We start from the raw sequence: 24927 nt of genomic DNA, 5'->3' as shown, positions 1-24927 counted from the left end.
AGCAACATGGTAAAATGGAAAGAAACAGAGATTCCTTTGAACACCCTTCACCTACCCACACAGACCAGTAGTAGCCACACTGGCTATGACTACACTAGCCCCTTGCCTTTGGGAGGCGTGTGGTAATGAGCGAGTTGGGAAGATGCTAATGAGGTGCTGCCATGAATATGCAACACCTCATTAGTATAGCAGCCACATGTTTCAAAAGTGCCACTTTCAAACTGTGCACCGCCCATATAGATGGGGCCTCTCGAAAGGATCCCCCAGACTTCAAAAGCCCCTTCCTTCCCAAAACCAATTTGGAAAAAGGGGCTTTTGAAGTCCAAGGGGTCCTTTCGAAAGGCCTCCGCCTACACAAGTGGCACATGTTTATGCTAATGAGACACTGCATATTCATGACAGCGCCTCATTAGCACCTTCCCAACTTGCTAATTAACATGCCACTTCCAAAAGGAAGGGGCTAGTGTAGACACAGCCTCTGCGTATCCACCTCACAAAGTGAGTCATTGTGACAATTGGGTGTTACCTTCATGAGGAATTTAATGCACTGAACCTTTGCAAAAAAACTCAGATCATTCTAGTTTAAGGACCACTGGGGCCCTACATCAAGATATGAGCTCTCATCCAGTTAAATGCATCTCCAACATGGCTGCACTTCAAGAGACTAAAAATAACATCTAATACAGTTTAATATTTTGGCTTTTCTATTAAACAGAGTAATCAAGAAAGGACAATTCATCATCATCATACATACTGTTTGCTATCATCACTATTCTGTATATCCTTAAGGTACAAGGAAAAATCAATCACTCCCACCTGATAAAAACAAAATTAAAAAAATGTTACATATCTTTACAGTGCAAGATAGTCTTTCAAGCAGTATTTACTTCCATTATGTAAGTTCCAATTTACTTTTTACCATTTAATGATTAAGTTTAGAAACACAATTCTTACCCTCTGAAGAAAAAGTCTGCCTTTTTATTAAAAGGAAAAAAATGAAAATTAAATCAAATTAAATTAAAAAACAATTATACCCAATTGATTTTTTTCAGTCTTTATCTAAACTAGAAGCAATATTGCTGACAGTTACTTTCAGCAATGATTCCCTCTAATAGGTACTGACAGTTTATCTAAATGCTGCATACAGATGGCAACCATGTCCAGCAGTGACTCAAAGCTGAACAAACTGACATATGGCAGTCAGACAGTCTTCATCACACTTTCTGAAACTGCACTAGCTCTTAAATAATTTTCAATTTTTTTTTAGTACCATCTTCAATAAGAGTTTCATAGAGTATGCAGTGTGTTTTGTGAATTTCTGTATTGCACTCTGTAGTAAAATTTATTTCTAATTAACTTACAGAAATCAAACTATACAAATTCTATGTATGTCTTGTTTTGGTTAGATAAAGATTTATCAGAGTTTAATTTTTATTGCATCACTGAGCTATATTATAGATGTCACTAATTCAATAATAATTAGCATTTGGGAGGCAGGGGAATGGGTCACATAAGGCTGGAAACAGGATATGGACTCAAGCTGAATAATTGAAAAAAAACCAACCAACCAAAAAACCCCTAAAATCTCAAACTGGATTTGTTTCCTGGCTCTACATAAAACAAATCAAAATTACTGTAACTTCTATTAAAGGCAACATAGAGACAGTAGGCACAGTCTGACATTTTTAATGACAGCACTAGTTTACACAAAATTATATATTTATTAGCTGTCATTTCTTGTTTAGGTGTTCCATTGCTCATAAGGTCTTCTAATGTCTGCTTGTGATAATAATGCTTCAGACAGCATTAACCCAAGCAGCAAACCATATTTGCAAATTACAGTCCCAACTCAAAATATTTAAGCATGTGCTTATGCATAATAGGACTTAGACACACGCTGAAGTGTTCTGCTGAGACAGAGACTTTTGAAATGTGGTTTTTTTAATTTTAAAAAAATAGTTGTCACCTGGGAATCCAAATCTTCTCCTTTCAAGCAAAGGTTTGCATCAAGAACATTAAGTCCCACCAGCAGACCAACAATCACTGCTCCTTCCTCCTGCATCATCAATGCATCAGGTTCATAAAATTCACTAAAAATAGTTTAGAGGAAATTTTTACACCATGATTCCAACACTAGCAACAGTACAAGTTCTATTTAACAAAAGCGTTATATAAAATAGGCATCTTAACGTTTAATCGGTAAGCCTCACCCTAAACCAGTGAGGGTTACCGGTTTTGGCCTCCCTGCCTGCCTGCCTCAGGCAGGGGATGACTCCAGTCTGCCAGGCTACTGCAGCTGGGGGTGCTCCAGCTAGGCTGGAGTAGCCCTATATACAGTGACTGTTGGGGTGGGGGCTGCAACTGGGGACACCCCCACTTCCACCTAATGTTTAATTGGTCAACCAATTAAACAGGATTTTACATCCCTAATATAAAGTGGTACTGTAGCTCTAAATTAAAGTGTATACTGATTTTCTCCTTATCGTATATTGTAATACAAGAACAAGAATACACCTTGAAATTCAAAGGCAACAAATGCAGAACCCCAGTAACGAATGTTTGCTAAGCATACAGCCAGCTTATGAAGTTCACTATCATTGTTCCTAGATTTTTTTAACATAAAGTAAAATTGTTAAGATTCAAAGCACGATCATTTGTAGAAATGTAAGGTTTTGTATGAACATTGTAACTGACAAAATAGCATTTGAGGACTTGAGAAGTATGAACTCTTTACCTCAAATAAGAGAGAGACTTACAACCTCTGTTTAAAGAAACTATCTTCAACAACAAAGACTATGCAAAATAAACATTTCTTACTCTCCACTATATTGTTTAGCATACGATTTTGTAGTGATAAAGAGTGTACTGGTGTTAAGTAATTAATCAGTCTGGACTAGCTCATATTGGAGATGTTGCTCTTGTAATACAGTTAGAAATTGGTGTTCAGCTAATCAAGTTTTTACAGCAACAACTACTTTGTATGACCTCCAAGCTCATTGTATAGATTCCAAACTACTTTAAAAAGTAGAAGGAAGTTTTACAGAACTGTGTTCTCTGATAATCAGACAGAATTTTGAAGAACTGCAAAAGCGTCCTCTTCTTAACATTCAGCAGTTTTACATTGTCCCCAATTGGTTACCTTCCCTGCTACTTCAAATCACTGGCTCTCATAATTTATATGCATATTTTATTTAGTTCAGTTCAATCTTGACAGGTCCAAAAAACTGAAAAACAATCAAACCACATGAAATTTCTGATCATTTACACTGAGAGAACACTGTCCAGCAATATCATCCTTTGCTTTTACTGCCTGAGCTTAAAACATGAAAGAAGAAAGGCTGTTTATCTCAAAAACAACATGCTCAGCACTTTCTCTTTTATATATATAAATGGTTTACCATAAATCAACAAGATAATACAAATCTGGTGTATGGTTACCTTAATAAATTTTTGTGGTCCAGGAGTACTTTCAAGTAATCTGCTAATTTCTTTTGCATGAGCGCAAGATAAAGCCAAGCCCTTCCTCTTCCTACTGCTGTCCTACAATACAGATGCAAACCATTATCAAAATGGCAATAAATAAAGACTATGGGGGAGGGGGGAAAGAAAAAAAACCCAGTTGCAAAAGCACTTCTATAATTCAGCATTAATAAACACATGTTCTTGAAAACAGAGATGATACCAAATTGGAAGTAATATTTTATTACATGAGCACGAACACACACGAAGAAATTTACATGAGAATAAAAGTGTTTCTACAGCTATAAAAAAATTAAACAAATAATTTAGTGAATGGGAGGTATCTGGTCAAATTTGGCCCAAAACAGTAAGTTTCTAATATAGCTGACAAAAATTTCCTATAATCATTAATTCCAATGAAAAGAGCCTTTTACAAACACAAATATTCTTCTGCAATGTTTGTAACCTACCCATTGCAGTATTCTGTAGCGTTCAAGAATTTGGAATTTAAAGTAATCTATTTTCATCATCCAAAAAGAAAGCAAGAAAGGAAGACAAATTGCACTAAAAATTATTTTAAAATTATCTCATTTTGGATAGTATAAAGGTTACTTGTTGCACAGGTAAGGAATTTTTAATATTTTTTTTATCTGGTCAAGTTCTTTTGAGGCTGAGGGGAGCATACAAGAGTTGAAAACTGGTATAATGAAAGACAAAGAGTTCTGGGCTGCATTTACACACTATGTCCTGTGGGTCAAAAAAATGCTATTTCCCCAACTCAGAGAGAAAGACTAATGTAGGAATTTGTCTTCAACAGGAATAAGTTATTTTATTATTCTGGTCTTTAACTCACTTCAACTCTGGCAGATTTTTAACACTAGTTGCAATATCAGATGCTTCTGGACAAAGTTTCTCCACGAGCTCCAAAGGACCAAAAAATGACTTATTCTGACCAATAAAACTCTTCTTAGCTAATGGGGAAGGAATACAATGGTGTTAATAAGCAGAAAAATGACAGACTTCCTCCTTGAACTCCATAATCACAAATAGTATATAAAAAGAAATAAGGACTCTTAAAATGTATACCATCTTACAGGTTCTCAGTATATATATGGAATTCATTGCTCAGCCAGGAGATGACAGAGACCTGATACACAGCAAATCAGAGCATAAACAGACAATGCAGTTGATCTTAGCTATACCTCCACATAATTTTGCTGATAAAATATCAATATATTACATTGTAATATGAGCTAAAACAAACATTAAGGTAAATCCTGAATGATTTCCATACCCTCTCAACATTTCTATGATTTCAGCCTAACTCATTTAAGAAAGAGCTCTGGTGCTCACCTTTCAGCCCATGTTTTAGACAGTGCTCCATCACCACAAAGAACTGTTGCAAAGGAGGAAAGTCGGAATCCAGAGTCCTACCCAGGCTCAGTGCTGACTGGATCAAGACTTTGATACTCAGCTTCAACATATTCATCAAATTTGAACGCTCTTCCATTGTATGGCATTTAACTGCTAAAAAGTTTTAAGAAAACAAAAAAAATGAAGCATACAAGTTTGTTTGTTCTTAAGATAACATTGAGAAAGATAGTATCCAGGTATAAGTTCCAATTCTCAACTTCCCAAATCATGAATGTGCGACACTGTATTTTTAAAAACAACAAGAAGTCCTGTGGTACCTTACAGACTAACAGATTTATTGGAACATAAGCTTTCTTGGGGACAGACCCACAACATCATGTACCTGATGAAGTGGGTCTGTGCCCACAAAAGGTTATGCTCCAATAAGTCTTTTAGTATTTTTGCAGATACAGACTAACATGACTACCCCGCTGTATTTTTCAATATGCTCAACATAAAACATAAGGCACAGCAGAAACAAAAATCTATTCATACGAAAAATACCAATATGATCAGAGGTTAATTTTAGGTACCACATGAAGTATTACATGATGTCAGGTTCAACATTCACCATATGAGATTCAAATTTACAATAAAAATGAAGTACAACTGCGAGATATAGCCAAAAGTCTGGCTCTAACAAGAAGTACTTGAAGGGTGGGCCTATGACTGTCACCAGATTCAGGCTGACTCCATAGTAACCTAGCCTGTCTTTTGATTCCCAAAGTCCTAAGCCATTGCAACAAGCAACACACACACGCACACTCCAGGTTAATCCTTTGCCCAGAGATTGGGGAACTCTGTTGCATGCAATATTTCATCTTATTCCATCCCTGTCCCTGAGTAGCTAGGACTGGTTGTAAATAAAAGCTAACAACTTATGGACCTGAACATCTAATGACTCAAGATCTTGCAATGGATCCAAAGGGAAACCCTATGCCCTTGGTAACCTGGTGGAACTGTTACTTGGGTTCCCACAATTAATCCTTCTCTCATACTTAGGAGAGGACAAAAAGCAAGTGAAGTAACGGGCACTCTATCTAACTTGGAGCAGGATTGGAGGCTATGGAGCAGACTCCTTCACTACCCAAATGTTTCTTGTCTTTCCTAATAGGGAACAGGCTCTCTATGGCTTTTTGCCCCTAGCATTATTTCCCTCATTATATCCCCTGCCTCCAACACTACCTCCACTCAGGGCCTCCAATGATCCTACGCCCTCTAAATAAGACCCTTCTTGAGTCCCTGTGCCCCGACATTACCCCAGCTGGAATCCCCTTATCTGCTCCTCCTCAGCACGCTGCCCCCCCATGACAGCTCTCCCATTACCTCCTGCCTCCCCCCTCCGTGCATTCCCCACAGCCCTAAGCAAACAGAGGTGACATGAATGGTACGGCCCGAAGCCGAAGCCGCCCCCCACTATGATCCCCCACTGACCTCTCACCCTCTCCAGTGTTACCAGAGAAACAACCTCCCCCCCCGCGCGCCATTAACTCCCTAGCCAAGCCAATCATGGCGCAAAAAACACCAACGCCGCCTGCAATTGGCTGCATGCTCAGTTCGACCTCTCGTTCGTTGCGACTGGGGGGAGAGAGAGATTGAAAACAAGCAAGCGAGAGCCTTCACTACCTGCCCACCTCGATCCTCACTGGCTCGAAAGCTCAGTACAGGCGGGCGGAGGGACGCGACGTAGGAGGTGCTGAGGCAAGCGCTCGCGGCGCTCTCGCGAGGAAGTGCAGAGGGAGTGAGAGATGGCGCGGAGCAGGCGCCATTTTAGGCTGGTCCGTTGGTGCGCGTGAGGGTGGGAAGTTAGTCCCGCCTCTCAGTTCTAGTAAGTCGCTGTTGGCGGCGGGAGCTCGCTGTGGAGCGACAAAACTGCCGTAGGGCGCCCGGTTCCACGGGTGGGGAAAACGCTGAAGCCCTCCATTAATTTCCTGTCGTGTGTGTTGGGGGGGGGGTGCTGCCTACCCCCGTCCTTATCCTGTGTGTTGGGGGGGCGCTGCTGCTTAGCCTCATCCTTATCGCGGGGCGGGGCGGGGCGGGCTGCTGCCAGCTCAAGCCTTATCCTGTGGGTGAGGGGGATGCTAGCCCCATCCTGCGGGGTTGGGGTCGGGCATGCTGCTTATCCTTACCCAGTGTGCGTGGGTGGGACGCTACCTCCCCCCATCTTTATCCTAAATGCGTGTGGTGGGGAGCGCCTGTCCCCTCGCAGCCCCTTTCCAGCTGCGGTGTGCAGGCGGTGTTTATTTGCCACGTGTAGTCCTCCCTCCCCCGTGCAGCATGTCTGCGGGTGCTGCTGCCTACTCCCATTAACTACCTTATTCAGTGTGTGGAGGGAGGGGGCTACTTGCCTTCCTTATTCTAAGTGGTGGGGAGCTGCCTACTCCGACTCCTGATTCCAGCTGGTTCCTGCTTACTTCAGGTGGGAGGAGTAGCTACTACATCCCAGCTCCCACCAGCGATGCTCGGCTCGCCTCCCCTACCCTCAGTCCAGCATACTTCAGTGTCTGTCGCCTGCCAAACTCCTGATTTTGACAAGAGAAACTGCTTACAACGGGGGCCCTTGCCAGCCCATGACTCTTACTGCCAAACATTTGAAATGGAGGGAGAGGGTGTCTGTCTCTCCCACTCCATGCAGCATTAGACAGACTCCATCTCTGGAACAGACAACAAAAGCCCCTGTGCAGTAGTACTGAGACAGCAATCTCTGAGGATCACATCTAAAAGGTGGAAATGAAGCGTTTTTGCATGTGTAGAGGACTATTCTTGACAGCCTGGAGAAGGGTGGTACTTTGGGATAACAAACATCACAGTAGTTAGAACTATTTTTTATGATACATCTAATATGCTCAGAAATAAATACAAACCTCAAAGTAGGAAATCAACTTAAGGCATCATCAATATCCAGATCCACCTCAGCTCACAAGAAGACCTGTTAATTATTACTATTGAAATAAAATGCATGACCATGAATCCCAAGACACTCCTTTCCAACAGAGTGGATGCTGTGTTAACTGATGTCAAATGTCACCTAAGACTTAAGATATATATATGATTAAGTTGTCTGAGCTTGCTGGTAAATGTGTCTGAATGAGGAATCTTATGTGTGCATAGTATAAGGCTGCCCAATAGAACTGAAAAGTCGATTGTGGAAGTGAGTAATTCATAGTTTTGTTCAGGAGTTATGTTTCAGCAATAATGTGTTTAAGTAGAAGTGGTTGGGACAGTTTCCTAGACCTGAGTTTGTACTGAAAGGAAATATATTTTGCCCCTAAACAAAGAAAGCAGACCTGTAGCACCTTAAAGATTAACAATATTATTTATGAGGTGAGGAGCCTTTGTGGGAAAGATCCATTTAAAATCTGGAGAATTACTGAGGGGAAAAAAAACTTTTTTCCACTGTAACTCTAAGGCCTGGTCTACATCCAAAGTTGTATTGGTTTAGATAAAAGTGTAATTTAAAACATTTAGTTAAGTTGGCAGTGCTTTGTACATGGGCACTCTTAAATAGATGTCAACCTGACATATTAGTTGAACTTTTATCTTAATGCAAGTTAAACATGTCACTTTCCAACTGATATAAAAGTACGCTGAAGTTTGCTTCAGTTTAACTAAATTGCTTTTTAAATTATTTAAGTTAAACTGGCACAACTTCTGTGTTTAGACAGGCCTGTAGTTATTATTTATGTGTGTATATATAGATTGATAAATTTAAAGGAACATGAAGGTTGTAAAGTCAAGCATTCAGGAAACAAGAAATTCCAGAAATAAGATTGCACGAGTTGACCATCTTGTGCGTATGTATTATACCATCCAGTTACATGAACACATGCTATTATATCCTGCCTTATTCAGTACATAGAGCAACTGGTGCTCACTGAAAGAGCAGCTAGTCAATATTTTGTTTTATTCTCACTGTGGGGTCTCCTGCCTTGTTTACTGCACACTAGTTGAACTCTGCAGTGAATAAGTAACTAGTTTTTTCACTGGGTTTTTTTGTAGCACTTGTCATAGTACAGCTGGGCTAGATTAGTGTATAGGTAAATTTGATCAAGATTCATGGAGGAACCTAAAATGGGGTCATAATTATAACCAGGGTTACAGAGTCAAAGAGCCACTTAGGTTTGGCCCGGCTACCTCTCCATCATAATGAAGGGGGCAGGCTGGCCAAATCTGAGTGGCTACCTCTACACTTACCAAAAACTTTGAAATGGCCAAGCTAATGGCCAAATCGAAGAATACTAATGAGGCACTGAAATGCATATTCAGTGCCTCATTAGCATACTGCTGGCCACAGCACTTTGAAATTGTTTCTCTCCCGCACAGCTCATCTACACAGGGTCCTATTTTTTTTTTTTTGAAAGGACCTCACCAACGTGGAAATCCCCTTATTCCTATGAGCTCATGCTCATGAATATGCACTTCAGCGCCTAATTAGTATTCTTTGATTTGGCCATTACCATGGCCATTTTGAAGTTTTTGGTAAGTGTAGACATAGCCAGTGAGTAGTGTTGGGATCCATGCCTCAGGTTGTAGTTTGGTATGTAATAATTGTATCTGGTTACGCAAACTAACTCATAAGCATCTGCTTATGCATTAATACTCCTGATTACTTGCAGCCCCCTCCTCCAAGTAAATAGGGAGTGGCTGGCTCGGCCTTTACCTCTGCTTGTGCCAGGATCAAACAGTTTTCCTTGCTGTTACTCTGCATTTAAAAGGCTGAGCGGGGGGCGGGGGGCAGAGTTTGATCCCCACTGGCGGGAGAAAGAACTGAGCCAGCCTGTGTGGTGTCTCAGCCTTTTAAATGCAGTGGAGCTGGGTGAAGGGGTGGTTAACAGAGTAACAGACAGAAACTTTGGTGGTTACCAGATTAAAAAGTCTTTAACATCCCTAAAGGTTTTGTCACTCACTCAGACTGGACCCAGCTGCTGCAGTACCTCAAATATCAGGAGGATGAGCAGATGGTCCTGGAAGATCTACAGCATTGCCACCTTGGCCACAGTGGCTACGTCTACACGTGCAGCCAACATCGAAATAGTCTATTTCGATGAATAACGTCTACACGTCCTCCAGGGCCGGCAACGTCGATGTTCAACTTCGACGTTGCTCAGCCCAACATCGAAATAGGCGCAGCGAGGGAACGTCTACACGTCAAAGTAGCACACATCGAAATAGGGATGCCAGGCACAGCTGCAGACAGGGTCACAGGGCGGACTCAACAGCAAGCCGCTCCCTTAAAGGGCCCCTCCCAGACACAGTTGCACTAAACAACACAAGATACACAGAGCTGACAACTGGTTGCAGACCCTGTGCCTGCAGCATAGATCCCCAGCTGCCGCAGAAGCAGCCAGAAGCCCTGGGCTAAGGGCTGCTGCCCACGGTGACCATAGAGCCCCGCAGGGGCTGGAGAGAGAGCATCTCAACCCCCCAGCTGATGGCCGCCATGGAGGACCCAGCAATTTCGACGTTGCGGGACGCGGATCGTCTACACGGTCCCTACTTCGACGTTGAACGTCGAAGTAGGGCGCTATTCCTATCTCCTCATGAGGTTAGCAACTTCGACGTCTCGCCGCCTAACGTCGGTTAACTTCGAAATAGCGCCCGACGCGTGTAGACGCGACAGGCGCTATTTCGAAGTTGGTGCCGCTACTTCGAAGTAGCGTGCACGTGTAGACGCAGCTCGTGAGTGCACTTTACAGGTGTTTGTTACTCATGTTCTAAGGTAAGGAACCAGACATGTATGTTCATCTATGGTCCAGTGATACGTTAATCTGGCCTGTAGTGCTTCACAGACAAGGAACAGTAGCATACAAAGAAAATGGGAACAGACTGCTTAGGAAGAAGTATTGCAGAAGGGAATTTAAGGGAAATACCACAAGCTAAAGATGAGTCAACAGCCTAACACAGTTGCAAAAAAAAGGAACTATCATTACAGAAAGTATTAACTTCTGAGGATAGACAAGAAGCAATTAAATGAGTTTAAAGTGCAGGAACATTGGCTTAGGTTTGATATTTGGAAAAACTTATTGTCCGGCTGATTAAGTACTGGCATAAATTACATAATGAGGTTATGCAATCTCCATAATTGGAGATTTTTAACAGCAGATATACAAAAATCTGTGAGGAATGGTCTAGATATGGCAGGACTAAGTATTGCATGCAGAAGACTGGACTAGATGACTTTCTGATGATTAATGAAGTTATACTCAAAACACCCCAGGAAGCGAAGTGAAATTATTCGCATTGAAGCTGAGGCCAAGGAAGATCCCTCTAATTTTGGGGCTGAATCGGAGATGCCAGGTTTTTCAGAGCACTTAGCTTCTGGCAACTTTTTATATTTCAAAGTACAGCTCCCACTGACTTCAGTTGCAACTGAGTGTGCAAGACATCAGCAGATCAGATCCCAGCATCACAGGTTGGACACCCAGGTCATGAAAAAACACAAAGGCCGTGTCTACACTAGCCAGAAACTTCAAAATGGCCATGCAAATGGCCATTTCGAAGTTTACTAATGAAGCGCTGAAATACATACTCAGCGCCTCATTAGAATGCGGGCGGCCGTGGCACTTCGAAATTGACACAGCTTGTCCAGATGGGGCTCCTTTTCGAAAGGACCCCAACTACTTCAAAGTCCCCTTATTCCCATCTTCATTAGTAAACTTCGAAATGGCCTTTTGCGTGGCCATTTCAAAGTTTCTGGCTAGTGTACACGTAGCCAAATAGTGACATCTTGGGGGGGAAAAAAAATGTTTGAAATTACTTGCTCAGCATCATATAGGAACTCTATTGCAGAGACAGTAAAATCCAGTTACCCAAGGCAACTTTCGACTGTGAAAATACCCTTTTTCTTCTTGCAATCCATTCCTCACTCACTACACACCATCCAATCTGCAATAAATGAGATGGGACCTGTAGACAATAGTTTCCTTCGTTGCACACAACCTTGATTCCTTCACAGAACAGGTTCATTCTGTGCACTGAACAAGACATGGATTCTGTCAAGCCAGTCAACCTTCCTTTCCTGTATTCCCTCCCCCTCCCACTTTTTTCTCAAATTCTGGCTCTTGTTTCCTTTGCACGAGGTTTAGGGATTTTCTTCCTCTGCCTCGGTGATATCATGGGGGCCCTTGAAAGCACAGGAAAAACAGTCTGGTAGTGACTCTCCGTATTTGGGCCTGGCACAATGGCCATGAGGAACAATTTGGAAGGAAACTCAGACCAGCCCTGCTGGCTTGGGCTGGAGCATATTCTGGGCAGATGGAATCTGGAGAATGTATCAGCCAAATTCTTACAAGTTTCTGAGCACATGTGAACTGTGATTTTTTTCCCCCCCTTCTTTCCCAAAGGCTTATAATTAATCAAGTTTGGACAGTTTTCCAGGACAGAAGAAAGTATTCTTGGCATAGGAATAATGAGGCCTTGATCCAATGGATAGGAATGTTAGGGCTTCTCAAAGACTTGTGATTTTTTTTAACATAGACTATAAGCTTCTAATCATGTTTTCTAAAATGGAATCACCAGTTGAGCCTAAGTTCCTCCAAAATGTTTCAGCCTAAAGCAGACACCTGCCGGGGAAATTTCAATGCAAATTATTAAAGACTTGCAAAGTTATAAGCAACTGAAAATAGAGTCTTATAAGGGGAAGTGCTGGGCAACTTTAACTATAGGCGGTGCGATGAGGCCCAATTTATAATCTGTATAGCATGTTAACAGAATGTACAAAAATAAACAGGAAGCTCAGTGGAGTGACTAACAGAAGTTGGTCCAATAAAAGATACTACGTGTTGAACCTCACTAATCCATCTCACTCTCGTCCAGCAATATCCATAATCTGGCATAATTTTAGTTAACCGGGTGACCATTTATCATAGGTATTGCCAAGTTTTCTGTGGTTGCAAAAAGTTTGTTTCCAGCCACCAGCCCTGGCTCTCAGTGTTCTGTGATGCTATTTAACTGTAATTTACCCTCTAAGGGTCTTCTATGAGCTCAGTAAGCAGTGGAAGTGTTGGCAATGCTGCTAGATAATATTGAACTCCCATGGTCCAGCAAATTCTCTAGTTTGGCACAGGTCAGGTCCCAAGGGTGTTGGACTAGAGAAGTTCAACCTGTATCTCATCCACCTTTGTTTTAAATTAAATAACAGACAATAGGAGAGACAGATAGAATGATTGGGTAATAGCCAGAATGTGTCATAGCATAATTTACATGCACTGCACATTTTTAGATGTATTTATCAACTGATAGTTCTCATTGTGTTTAAAGTTTTAAACTTGAGCTATTTTAATTACACTAGACAAGCAAAAGAGTGGTGGGGGGGAAAAAGCCAAACCCAAATTTGCTGCCTTTTTTTGGAAGTGTGCCATTGGATTTAATTGAAGGGAAATGTTTCATTCTAAAATATTTTAAAACTTTGGAATGACTGAGAAAGAGGGAGCTTAAGATGGAAGTACGATCCCTTACAATAAATAATGTAATGAAACATAACCTTTGGGGCTGAGGTCTGCTGATGTACAACTATAAAATGTTAGTTTCACTGGAGTTGAGTAACATACTAGTAAAGTTTGCTTTTTAGGACTTTTAATTAAAACCCAAATACACATTTCAAGAGTAAATTTGACAGTACTGTTCTTTGCTCTTCAAAACATCAAATTGTCTAGTTTATTGCCTCTTGCCCTTTGTGATCTAGCTGTGTGTGGCCCTGGAACCATTAAACAGGAGGTCAAATTCAGAATGAGTACTGTATAAGTGAGAAACTTAACGCTCATAGAGGACAAATCTAAATGCTCAGTAGTTACTACAGTAATTACCGTGCTTTCTGTGAATTTGCATGTTCTAATTATAATCAGAATGGTATCCAACAGCAAACTATTTGCTTCATGTCATGACACAATGACCTTAGACAATGAACCAAGTAAAATTTTTATGCAACAACAAAATACCCAGTTTACTAATAAAAATAAATAGATACCAATACACATAATTTACATAATTTAAATTCTACAGTAGGGAAAAGAAAATTGGATTAAAATAAGAATTACCTAATAATCTCACAAAAGCAAGGAGTCATTGAATTTAAGGCCAGCAGATCATGCTATCTAATTTGTATGTCACAGGCAAGTAACCCAAAATTAGACTGAAGAATTACAGCCTACAGGGACTAAACTGTTATGTGCCACAGGCGAACAGTATGAGGACCTGAGATGTACCAACGCCCAGGGCCTCTGCAAAGACAGGGGGCTGAGACATGCCTGGATGATCCTAGCAAATAGTCAACACCCCATGCAGTTGATAAAGGCAAAACCTTCAAAGGTCACTTCTCAAAAAAAGTGCCGTAGCAAAGCTCTTTCCTATCTACCTTTGGTAAAACCATGCTTCGTAACATCTCTTTGCCTCCCTGAAATATAATTATTTTTTTCTTTCACATTTGTTCTAAAACCTTGCATATCAGTGAGATCAGGCTAATTTGTCTGTAATTACATGGATAATTCCCCCCCCCTTGCATATACTTGTAACTTCAACTATTCAGTCATCTAATATTGTTAGGGTGACCATCCTTCCCATATTAGGCAGGATGATCCTGTATTTGGGATGCGAAAAAGGTGGTCCTACTTATTTTTTCAAAGGGACTAACTGTCCTGTATTTGGGCCCTCCCCCGCTGACCTTTTCTGCCAGCAGCTGCCCAGGCATAGTTGCTGGTGGGAGTCACTTCTCCAAGCCTTGCGGGAGCGTGGGTGGCTGCTGCATCCCTGCCGCTTCCCTGAGGCTCGGGGAGCTCCAGCAGCTGCTGTTTTCCCAGGGTGGCCCGGCGGTTGCTGCTTCCCCTGGGCTCCCAGGGAGGACCAGCAGCTGCTGCCTCCTTCCTGGCTACTTGGGGCTTGGTGGAGCTCAGAGGAGCCGCCCCTCACCCTGTATCTTGGGACAGGGACATATGGTCACCTTAAATAGACATAATTATTAAAAATCCTTGCTATGAGAACACTATTCAGTACTAATTTTTGCAACATTCTGGATGCATTCAGCTCTGTTTTTCTTCAGCCTCAGATGTAATATTTCTGTCCACTGTCCATATCTGCATCCAGCCCTGGGGTTTTATAACAGACCCCATTGCTACCACAACAGAGCCTCTTTCATGATCATTCCACAAAGTGATTTTGACCCAACCAGATTCAGTTTTGCACACACTACCACTTTTATTTCTTTGTAGTTTACCAGATCTTAGATGTACCCTGACTATTTTTGTCTTTATTTCTGACTCTCCAAGATGATACATATCCTTCAGTACTTTTATTTCAGTCATGAGTGCTATTTAATAATGCTTGAGTTCTCTAAGTCCCTATAATGTCTGGTTTGACCTGCACAATGTCAAATTTTACTGAATTTTGCAGGAGCTGTTTTGCTGCTTCACTTTAATACTATGGAGTCATCCCTTTAATTTCATTACGCTGCTCTCTAAGGGTGGCATACACAATTTTAATAACCATATAAGACTTCAGTTAATGTACATGGGATCATATATGTGCATCAGAGGAATATATTTTAAAGCTTTTTTTTTGCCTTTTTTTTAAAATCATAATCTTTTGTGCCTTTCAGAAGATCTCCATGAGCTTTATAACAGTGTATGTATATTATCACTGTTATACAGATGGGAAAATTCAGGCATGGAGAGCTTACGGGGATATTCAGCTTTCAGACTTGTTTGTTATTTTTGCAAGTAAAATCTGATTATTACTGGAAAAACTAGATGCAAACTCTAAGCCTTTCTTCAATTTACTGTGCACTTGACCGTACTGTATATATTCATGTTCACTGCTTCCCCTGTCTAGTCAGTTCTCTCTGCCCCTGTCTAAACTACAGTGATCTTTTGAAAGATGATCTTCCAGAGGATTTTCTTTCGAAAGAGCACGTCCACACACAAAAAAGCAGATCAAAGTGCAATCCACTCTTTTGAAAATGTGCATCCACATGGCTCCCGCACTTTTGAAAAAACGGGATTCGAAAAATCTGGCACCATGAGGACTGCTCTTTCGAACAACTGGCCTCCAGAGTATCTATACCCACTTTTTTTCAAAAGACTCTTTTGGAAAAGGGCACTCTTCCTTCTTTGGGAGAGGAAGAGGGGCTCTGGAAGAAGTGCTGCATTCTTTGGAAAGGAATTCGAAAAAACGCATTTTGTGTGTGGATGCTCAGCTTGCTGTTTTGGAAGAGAGCCTGATTTTTCTGAAAGGATTTGCTAGTGTAGATGCAGCGTCTGTGTATACTAAAAGGGAAGGGAGGATATTTTAAAAAGCTAAGTGTGATTTTTAAAGCTATAAAAACTGGCACAGTAACAAAGGGGTAGCTGTATTGCATGCTATTTTGCATGCATCCTATTTTGAAAGTAATTAGATTTCTAGTTGATGTTTCTAAGTGCTTTTACCAAGTTATGCAGGAATTCAGTCAGGAACACATAAGGTACGTGTGCATCTGTCCCCAGATTTGGGAGCAGAGAAAATTATGGTTCTCCCCATTCCTACTGGGAAAGTTGCTCAGCAACTTCTGCAGCACCATTCACTTCCATTCCTTCTCTACTAGCCTTTGTGAAAGATACTCCACATAGGGTGGGAAAGGCTGGACTGGTGGTGGATAAAATGGATCAGGAACACATATTATTTCTCATCTGGCCCTGTGGAAATTCTGAATAATTAACAATACAACAGGGGGATTTATTCTTTTTTCCATGGCGCCCCTATCTCAGTGGGTGAAATCCCCCTTGTGGGCTGGGAGGGGAGTAGGTTTCAGAGGCAGCTTCATTTCAGGCGCACTGCAAGGGACCAAAAACGGTGTAGCAGAGGCAAGTGCTACTGCCAAAACATGCAAGTGCTACAAAAAATCATCATAGTCTTCTGCTGTCTCTTCTTGAATAAGTTCAAGTGTTGTTGCCAGGGCATGCAGCCCATACAACACTGCTCGGAGTGAGGGACAAACTCACATCAAGCTCCTCTTCCAATGGCATGATGCCATTGGTGCGTGTGAAGGGAATTCCACAAGAGGATTCTTGTGAGTTTTTCTTTCCCTTCAGACCCATATGGTTTTCACCATTGAATGGTGCAATCTGAGTGCAGGTCTAGTGGCCTGACTTTATGATATACTGTAGTGAGATCTGCTGATTAAAATGAGACATTAAGTTATTAGGTTTCCAAATGCAGATCACACCTGTGTTAATACTTCCATGGACCTATACACACTGAGAGCATTTAATATCTCATTACTGCAACACACAAACACATACCCTGCTATCCTTTTTTAAACAGAAGCTTCATTGGGTACCTATTGAAGTACAAGAAATGCTTGGTTGTAAGACTTGTGTAAGTTGTTAAATATAACAGGAAATCAAACTACTTTAGAATATTTGGATCAGACCAAGTAACTTTTTTGCACTGTTCATTTCAGATTTCTCCTTGTCTCTCCTATGTTTCCTCTTCTGCTTTTCTCTTCCTTTTCCCTTGTTCCCCTTTCTACCAATCTTTTCCTCTCTGTCAGTAAAATGTTTACCTTTAGGTGGTATATGAACTGTAGTAGGTCAGCCTTTGACACACAGTGATAGCATAACCTCAGAATCTGATACCTCGGTACAGAATTGGATATAGGAGGGCTGAGCTTCATTAGAGGATGTAAACAGAACCTTCATGGCCTGTCTTTATCTTCCATGGCCTGGGACTATTTAGTCTCCTTTAAGTTGATGTTGCATTTGGTCTGCAATGCTGGAAGATTTCCAATTCTTCTGAAATTTTTTTTTTTGTCTGGCATTTTTTGAAAGACTTACAAGAAATATTTTAGCCAATATATGCAGCAGTACACACTACACAGAAAGTGACATCCTGACCTTGCTGCAATCAATGGCAAAACTCCCATATAAACTTCAGTGGGGGGCCAGGATTACACTGAGCAGATTTAAGTTCCAAAAAGGACATCCGTAAATATTTCCTCATTAACTGTTCAGTTTTTAATTTTTTTACATTATAAATTATTTAATATATTATTTGATTTTACAACTTTTGTTGCCCAATTGCTTCCTGATGGTTTTAATACTGTGTGTGTGTATCAAACAGACTGTGAAATTCATATGACTAAAAAACAATATATATATATATATATAGTTTCCTTGTCCCAGTCAGCCAAACTGTAAATAAAGAAACAGACCATACTAGACACTGATACAGTGATGGTATACGTAAGCTAACTTTTCTGTGTAAATTAGGAAAAAAAATGTACAGAAATTAAAAGCCATCCTCCCAAAAATATCAAAAGGTTATGGCTTCCTTGATAATGTAAAAGTTTACTGAGATTTGTTCTCTGGGTTCGTAAATAGAAATCATTACAATATCCACAGGAGAGAGTTTTTAATAAATGCAAAATAATAATAATGCATCTTTGACATTGTAACATGCCACTTGTAGGGTATAATTAACTTATTTATACACAATACAAGGAAGCATACTGAATAAACATAACCATACTTGTTTTTGCTGTGTTGTCATTGCTGACTGGTTTGGGGACGAGTCCTACCAAAGCTGCAGACTTCAGAGCGTTGCCATAGCTCACTGCTAAGTTTTCTGAAGCTTTCTTGGCCAATGAAAAGATGGGAGCAGACCATCCCGAGTCTTCAGTTTTCCCTTTCCCCTCATTTTTCAGCTCAGTTACGTTAGGAATCAGGTTTCTGTCAATGATTTCAAAATCTTCTTTTTGTTCCGTAGCAGATACATTACAACCCTCTCCTTCAGCCATCTTTAAAATGTCATATGACACTAGTCATGAGCAATCGAGTTAAGCAGAAACTCCCTGCCCTGGCTTCCAACTTGTAGTTGATAGCAGGAGTTAAAAGGGGCGGGGGGGGAAGTGCTGTGAGTTATTGTACAACAGCCATCTGCATGAGCAAAAGTGTCAGATACCTATATGTCCGTGATTGTGATATGCTCCAAACTGTGTACACAGCTCGAATATTTTCTGGTTACTGATTAATAATAACGAATCATTATCTCTTTGGCTATTGTGTGGTGAGCGAGTGTCCTTTTCTATTATTTCCAGTTGTTATTTGTAACAGTTTAAAAAACCCAATGCAGCCTCTGCATTTCTACAAAATATTTTAAGTTAGCATTTTGCCAGAGTATATGAAGTCATAGATTTTTGCAGAGTTTGCAAACACGTTCAGCCTTTTCAGACTGGATTGTTCTGCCTCAAACTGGACCATCATAATCTGGGGAAGAGGGTTAATAAAAATTTATAAGTTTCTGAACGTGAAGTATGCTTCCCTGCACCATCTACCGTACAAAAATACTGTAGCCATGTTTAAGTGGAATTGGGAAACATGTCTGCAGCTTAGCCATGTTACAACATGCCTGCATGGACAGAAAGGATATGTTATAATTATGTTGGGGAATCAACCAACCTGATCCTGGTTAGAAAAATGTAAACTTGCAAGTTATCTATAGACTAATACAGGGTGCCGTAACTTGCAGTTTACCTTCCAGCAATATATAACCTATCTGGACTACAACTTGTTTAAACTTGTATTAAGCATGGTTGGGTTGCCTGTTTCTAAACTGTTTTGTTTTTGTTGCACAGACCTAGGAAACATTTTGTTTGGTTGAGGCTAGAAGAACAGTGACAGGGAGGTAATAATTTGTGACCTTGTTGCTAAGAATCTTGATAGCAGAAGAAGTTCTTCAGGCAACTTTTTTGTTTCTTTTTTTTGTTTTTGTTTGAAAAACTCAAATATGATCCTTTTATGTATTTTTGTTTCTACTTTCAATTGTTTTTAATTTGATTTCAGTACAGAAGTGACAAACTTCAAGGAGTGTTACAGGAATTCCATTGGGAAAAAAAAACCCCAAGCATTCTTAAAGAGCAACAATTTTATTTGGTAATGAGCTTTTTTGGGTAAGATCCACTTCATTGGTATGCACAATGTACAGTACTTAGTAAATAACAATAGACAAGCCTGAAAACAGTGGGGGAAAGGAAGGAAGGTGGTTGTCGTGACCTGTTGTGAAGTGATGTCTTTTTGAGTTGAAAAACTTTTGTAAATTAGAAAGTTTGGGGCTAGACTGATGCCTCTGTCCCAGGGAACTCTGCTAAAGGGATGCAAGGGAGGGAGTCTGATCCTTTCTGTTCCCCTGAGACTATGTGTAAAGGTGTGTTAGTGAGTGGATGTCCTGTGGTATTGGTGAAACAATGTATTTTCTTCTTCCAGAACTCAGTCTCTACACAGGTGCTTCCAAGAACTGTAAGCGTGGTGCCAGAATGGTGGATGAACATCCCTTTTCATGAAGGAGAGATCCCAGTATGTGGGTGTAGGGAACACAGTCCGGCCCAGAATCTGTCTTCCTAACATTTTGTATGTAAACTACTGTTCTGCTCTTAGGCATTCTCAGGTACAGTACAAGTGTAAAATTCTACAATTAATGATTCACTACAAAACAGAAGGCCACTCCTAAGTGTCTGTAAAGGATAATAGAAGGCTGAAATCTCTTATTCACCCAGGATTTATTCAGACTATAGGTCATGGGTGTCCAACCTTTTGGCTTGCCTGGGCCGCACTGAGTGAAGAGGAATTGTCTTGGGCCGCATATAAAATATATAATACAGTTAATGTATATAAATCACATAATAATGTTAAAAGTTTACGATCTTGTGGGGCTGCATTAGTAGCTGTCCAGGGCCGTGGGTTGGACATGCCTGCTATAGGCTTTAAATGTTCAGCAACAAGACTACAACCATATGATTTGTACTCCATCTAGTGGGATGAAATGGTATTTAATACAGTGCCCATTTGTTTTCTCTTTTTTTGTTTATGGAAACTAGAGCAAAGGATGAGGCTACATGCCGCTTTCTAATTGCACGCCGCCCGTGTAGGTGAGGGCCTTTAGAAAGGACCCCTCCCCCAGACCGAAAGCCCTTTCTTCCTAAAAACAAATAGGAAGAAGGGGCTTTCGAAGTCCCAGGGGTCTTTTTGAAAGGCCCCAGTCTACATGTGTGGCACACAATTTGAAAGCAGCACTTTCGAATTGTGTGTGGACATCATTATGCTAATGAGGTGCTGCATATTCATGGAAGTGTCTCATGAGCATCTTCCCAACTCACCCATTACCATTCCCCTTCCAAAAGAAAGGGGCTAGTGTAGATGTAGCCTGGTTGTTTTGTAACAGTTGCATAGGCCCTAGTTCTGCAATTGACAGCATGGTCAGGACTAACTGACTTCATCAGGGCTGCCCATTAGGTGCAGATACCATCTTAGAGTCGGTGCAGGAGCAGAACTCTGTGGGACCAAGGAAGTCAAACAAGAATGATGTTCTACAACAGGTGTGTCCAACCCACGGGCCGCGTGCGGCCCTGGACAGCTAGTAATGCAGCCCCACAAGATCGTAAACTTTTAACATTATTATGTGATTTTTAGCGATATTTTTCATGACTCGATTGCGCGGTACTCAAGCGTGGACTGCGTAGGCGACAACGGAACTCTGTGTAGGGGAGGGTGCAGTGCAGTGCTAACTTCGCCTCCCACGCCCGCCACACACAGTCCGTCGAATCGAAACCCGCGTGTGTCAGACGTTATATGCACTTGTGCGACTTGGCGAGTAAAACGTGTAGGGAATGTGGCAGAAGGAATGCAGTGCTGCTGAAGGCTGGGAGGAATGTGTCTCCCAGAGGTCATCTGCATGAGAATGCAAAGGTGTGCATGTGTGATACCTTTTCAGGCAAAGCCTAATGGGTAGCAAGTAAGCCGCGAGATTTGGTCTATTGTAAACGTGTAGTTGTAAAATCACAATTTAAGCTGACACTTAATGTGGGAGTTGTGAGATCTCACCATTGCTCTGGGTTGTTGTGGGGGACAGGGCAGTCGCCTTAGCTGTGTAAGACATTGATTACACAGGGCTCCCTGGTTTAAAGCATTGTGAGAGAGAAGGGGAGGGGCACTGGTTGAGCCAGCTTGCTGAGTGCCATGGCCCTGCCTATGCCTTGGCCATGTAGCTATAAGCCTGGTTTAACTAACCATCCCCACCTGCTGAAAGATAGAGCTGGATACTAGGGTGTTTGTGAAACCCCATATGAAAGATACCAGAAGCTGAAATCACAGAGTGGCAGCGGAGGCCATGCAGAGCTGAAATCACAGGGTTCTGCCTTAGGGCGATCCCAAGCCGTGGGGTTGGGCAGATGACAGCGACTGGCAGGCGGCTGGTGGGAGTGACAGCAACTGGCAGGTGTCCGGTAGGAGCGGCGGCGGACGACGGCGACCGGCGGGCAGCCGGTAGGAGCGGCGGCGGACGACGGGCGGCCAGTAGGAGGAGCGGGCGACGACGGCAACCGGCGGGCTACGGCGGGCGGCTGGTGGCAGCGAGGGGATGCTGCAGACAAGTGGACAGCTAGTACTGCCCTGGTGATGTGTCTGCGGGCTTTGGGTTTGGGACTGCACCGCTGAAGGTACACCCTGTAACTGTGCGTGGGGTAAAGGGCCAAGAGCCCCAGCAAGAGACTGGGTTCTACTGCATATGGGGATGGTATCTGGGTGAAGGGGGTTTGTCTCTTCTTTGCTTAGATATACTGCATCTGTCACTGTAACCTTGAGGTAGGTTATGGTCATTAAACAAGCCATTTCTATCTCAGACTCTGTGCTTGCGAGCGGGGGGGAGAACCGCCTTACAGGCACCCAGCACAGGGGTGAAATTGTCCCAGGCCACTGGGTGGGGGCTCGAGCTGGTTGGTTGTATCCTTGACAGGAAAATCCCACAAGAGTTGAACCCGGCCCTTCTGGCAGGCATCTGGCATTAATAGAAGGGTTACAAACGCAATGATTACCGATAATACGTGTGTGATAATACGATGTGTGTGTGCCTGTGAAGACAGGCATTTATTGTTATTAACCCAGCAAACAAACGCTAAGTTTTTTTGCTGGGAAGCAGACGTAAGTTTTCTTATTTGATTATTGCACTTGGGCTTGTTGTATTACTTCGTAAAATAATTTAATAAGTTAAAATAAGTTAAAATAGTTTTTTAGCAGCTGTGGTGGAGTAAGTACAGAAATGAATCAAATAGTTTTTTGCTCATGATATTGATATAATTACATATACAACATCGCTGATACTAGAAAAATAAATGGTTGCTTATTTATTAATTTTTTTATCCGAGCATGGCTTCAACGTTGTGTCAAAAGAAAACAGAAACCAAAAAAAGAAAAATCGTGGATGAAGGAAAAGTGATCAACAAACAATGGACAGGTGAATACTTTTTTGTCGAGACAAATAATAAGGCGCTATGCTTAATTTGTAGGGAAATCGTGTCAGTTCAAAGATTACAATTTGAAAAGACATTATATGCAAAAATATGCTGCCAAATTCGATGCATATCAAGGAATGTTTCGTAAAGACAAAATAGCGGAACTGAAAAAAAGTCTGTCATCTCAACAATTTTTTTTTTTTTAAAAGTTACAACTCAAACAGACTCTATTGTGAAAGCTAGTTATGTGGTAGCAAACCTGATTGCAAAAAAATCAAAACCATTTACTGATGGTGAGTTTATTAAGCAATGTATGGAAAGCGTGGCAGATATAATTTGTCCTGATAAAAAGAAATGGATTTTTCTAAAATCAGTTTGTCTCGCCAGACTATAGCCAGGCGAATTGAAGAAATAGGAAAATCTATCGAAAGAGATTTGGAGAGTAAAGCTGCTAATTTCAAATTTTATGCTTTGGCGATAGATGAAAAGTACTGATGCTACAGATACGGCTCAACTTGCCATTTTTATTAGGGGTATTGATAATGAATACAATCTCACTGAAGAAATGGCTTCTTTGGTACCATTAAAAGACACAACTAAATCTCTTGATTTGTATGAAGCAGTAAAAATTACATTAAAGTGATTTTCTTTAACCCTTGCCAACATATCTGGTATAGCTACTGATGGCACCCCGGCTATGGTTGGTAAAAAAGAGGGACTTATAAAACTAATACAAGATGGTGCAATTGCCGCCGGCAACTCATGTTTGATGAAATATCACTGCATCGTACATCAAGAAAATTTATGCACAAAAGTTTTAAAAATGGATGATGTCATGCAAATTGTCATCAAAGCTGTGAATTTCATAAGATCCAGGGGATTGAATCATCGCCAATTCCAGGAGTTCCTTAAAAGTATGGATGCTGATTATGGGGACATCATTTACTTTTCTGAAGTAAGGTGGCTAAGTCGGGGTAAAATGTTGAAAAGATTTTATAATTTGCGAAATGAAATCAAGTCATTTATGGAATCAAAAGGAAAATTTGTGCCAGAATTTGAAGATGAAAAATGGCTCACAGATTTAGCATTTTTGGTGGATTTGACCACTCATTTAAATGAGTTAAACATGCGTCTTCAAGGTGAAAATCAACTTATCCGTGCTATGTTGCCAACCATAACAGCGTTCGAAATGAAACTTAAATTATGGCTAGCTCAAGTTATGGCAAATAATTTTAAGCATTTTGATATGTTGGCTAAACACAGTCCTGTGAACAGTGAAAAATATGCAGACTTGCTTTCCGTTTTGATACAGGAATTTGATAATAGGTTTCAAGATTTTCGAAAAAATCATCAATTTTTTGGTATATTTGCAACTCCATTTTCAGTCGACATAAATACATTACCTGCAAATTTTCAAATGGAATATATAGAGTTGCAATCAGACATTCAGCTCAAACAAAAATGTGATCATGTCTCTTTACTAGACTTTTATAAGTCCTATCTTCCCAGAGAAAAATATCCCTCACTTCCCAAACATGCCTTATTCGTGTCATTGCTTTTTGGCAGTATGTACATTTGTGAACAACTTTTTTCAAGGATGAAGCACACGAAGAATAAAATTAGATCAAAATTTTCTGATGAGCACCTTGAGAACTCACTAAGAATTGCAACCACTTCCATCGAACCAGACATTGATGCATTGGTTTCACAAAAACAAGCTCAAATATCCCACTAGTTTTATGTTTATATTGCCCTCTTTTGTTTTAATGTTATAATAAAAATATAAAAAAAAGGAAGTTTGTTAGTTA

At 41.0% G+C, this 24927-nt stretch overlaps 1 protein-coding gene across 4 annotated transcripts in view; it reads right to left on the bottom strand.

Moving 5' to 3' along the window:
• RUFY1 (RUN and FYVE domain containing 1) overlaps positions 1-18634 on the bottom strand; it is a 40618-nt gene extending 21984 nt beyond the window's left edge. Inside the window, exons 1-6 of one of the 4 annotated variants that reach the window (XM_075009415.1) lie at positions 18367-18634; positions 4813-4986; positions 4313-4430; positions 3439-3540; positions 1967-2090; positions 755-816 (exon numbers count right to left, since the gene is read on the bottom strand). In XM_075009415.1, the coding sequence (XP_074865516.1) occupies positions 755-816; positions 1967-2090; positions 3439-3540; positions 4313-4430; positions 4813-4986; positions 18367-18634 (848 nt within the window). Of the gene's footprint in view, positions 1-754; positions 817-1966; positions 2091-3438; positions 3541-4312; positions 4431-4812; positions 4987-6498; positions 6638-18366 lie in introns of those variants that run through there. The other 3 variants (XM_075009418.1, XM_075009416.1, XM_075009417.1) reach the window with 3 other exon arrangements.
• Between the last annotated feature and the right edge of the window lie 6293 nt (positions 18635-24927).

Source organism: Carettochelys insculpta, chromosome 15, assembly GCF_033958435.1.
Source record: "Carettochelys insculpta isolate YL-2023 chromosome 15, ASM3395843v1, whole genome shotgun sequence".
NCBI lineage: Eukaryota > Metazoa > Chordata > Testudines > Carettochelyidae > Carettochelys > Carettochelys insculpta.
This window is presented reverse-complemented; position numbering and strand designations above follow the sequence as displayed.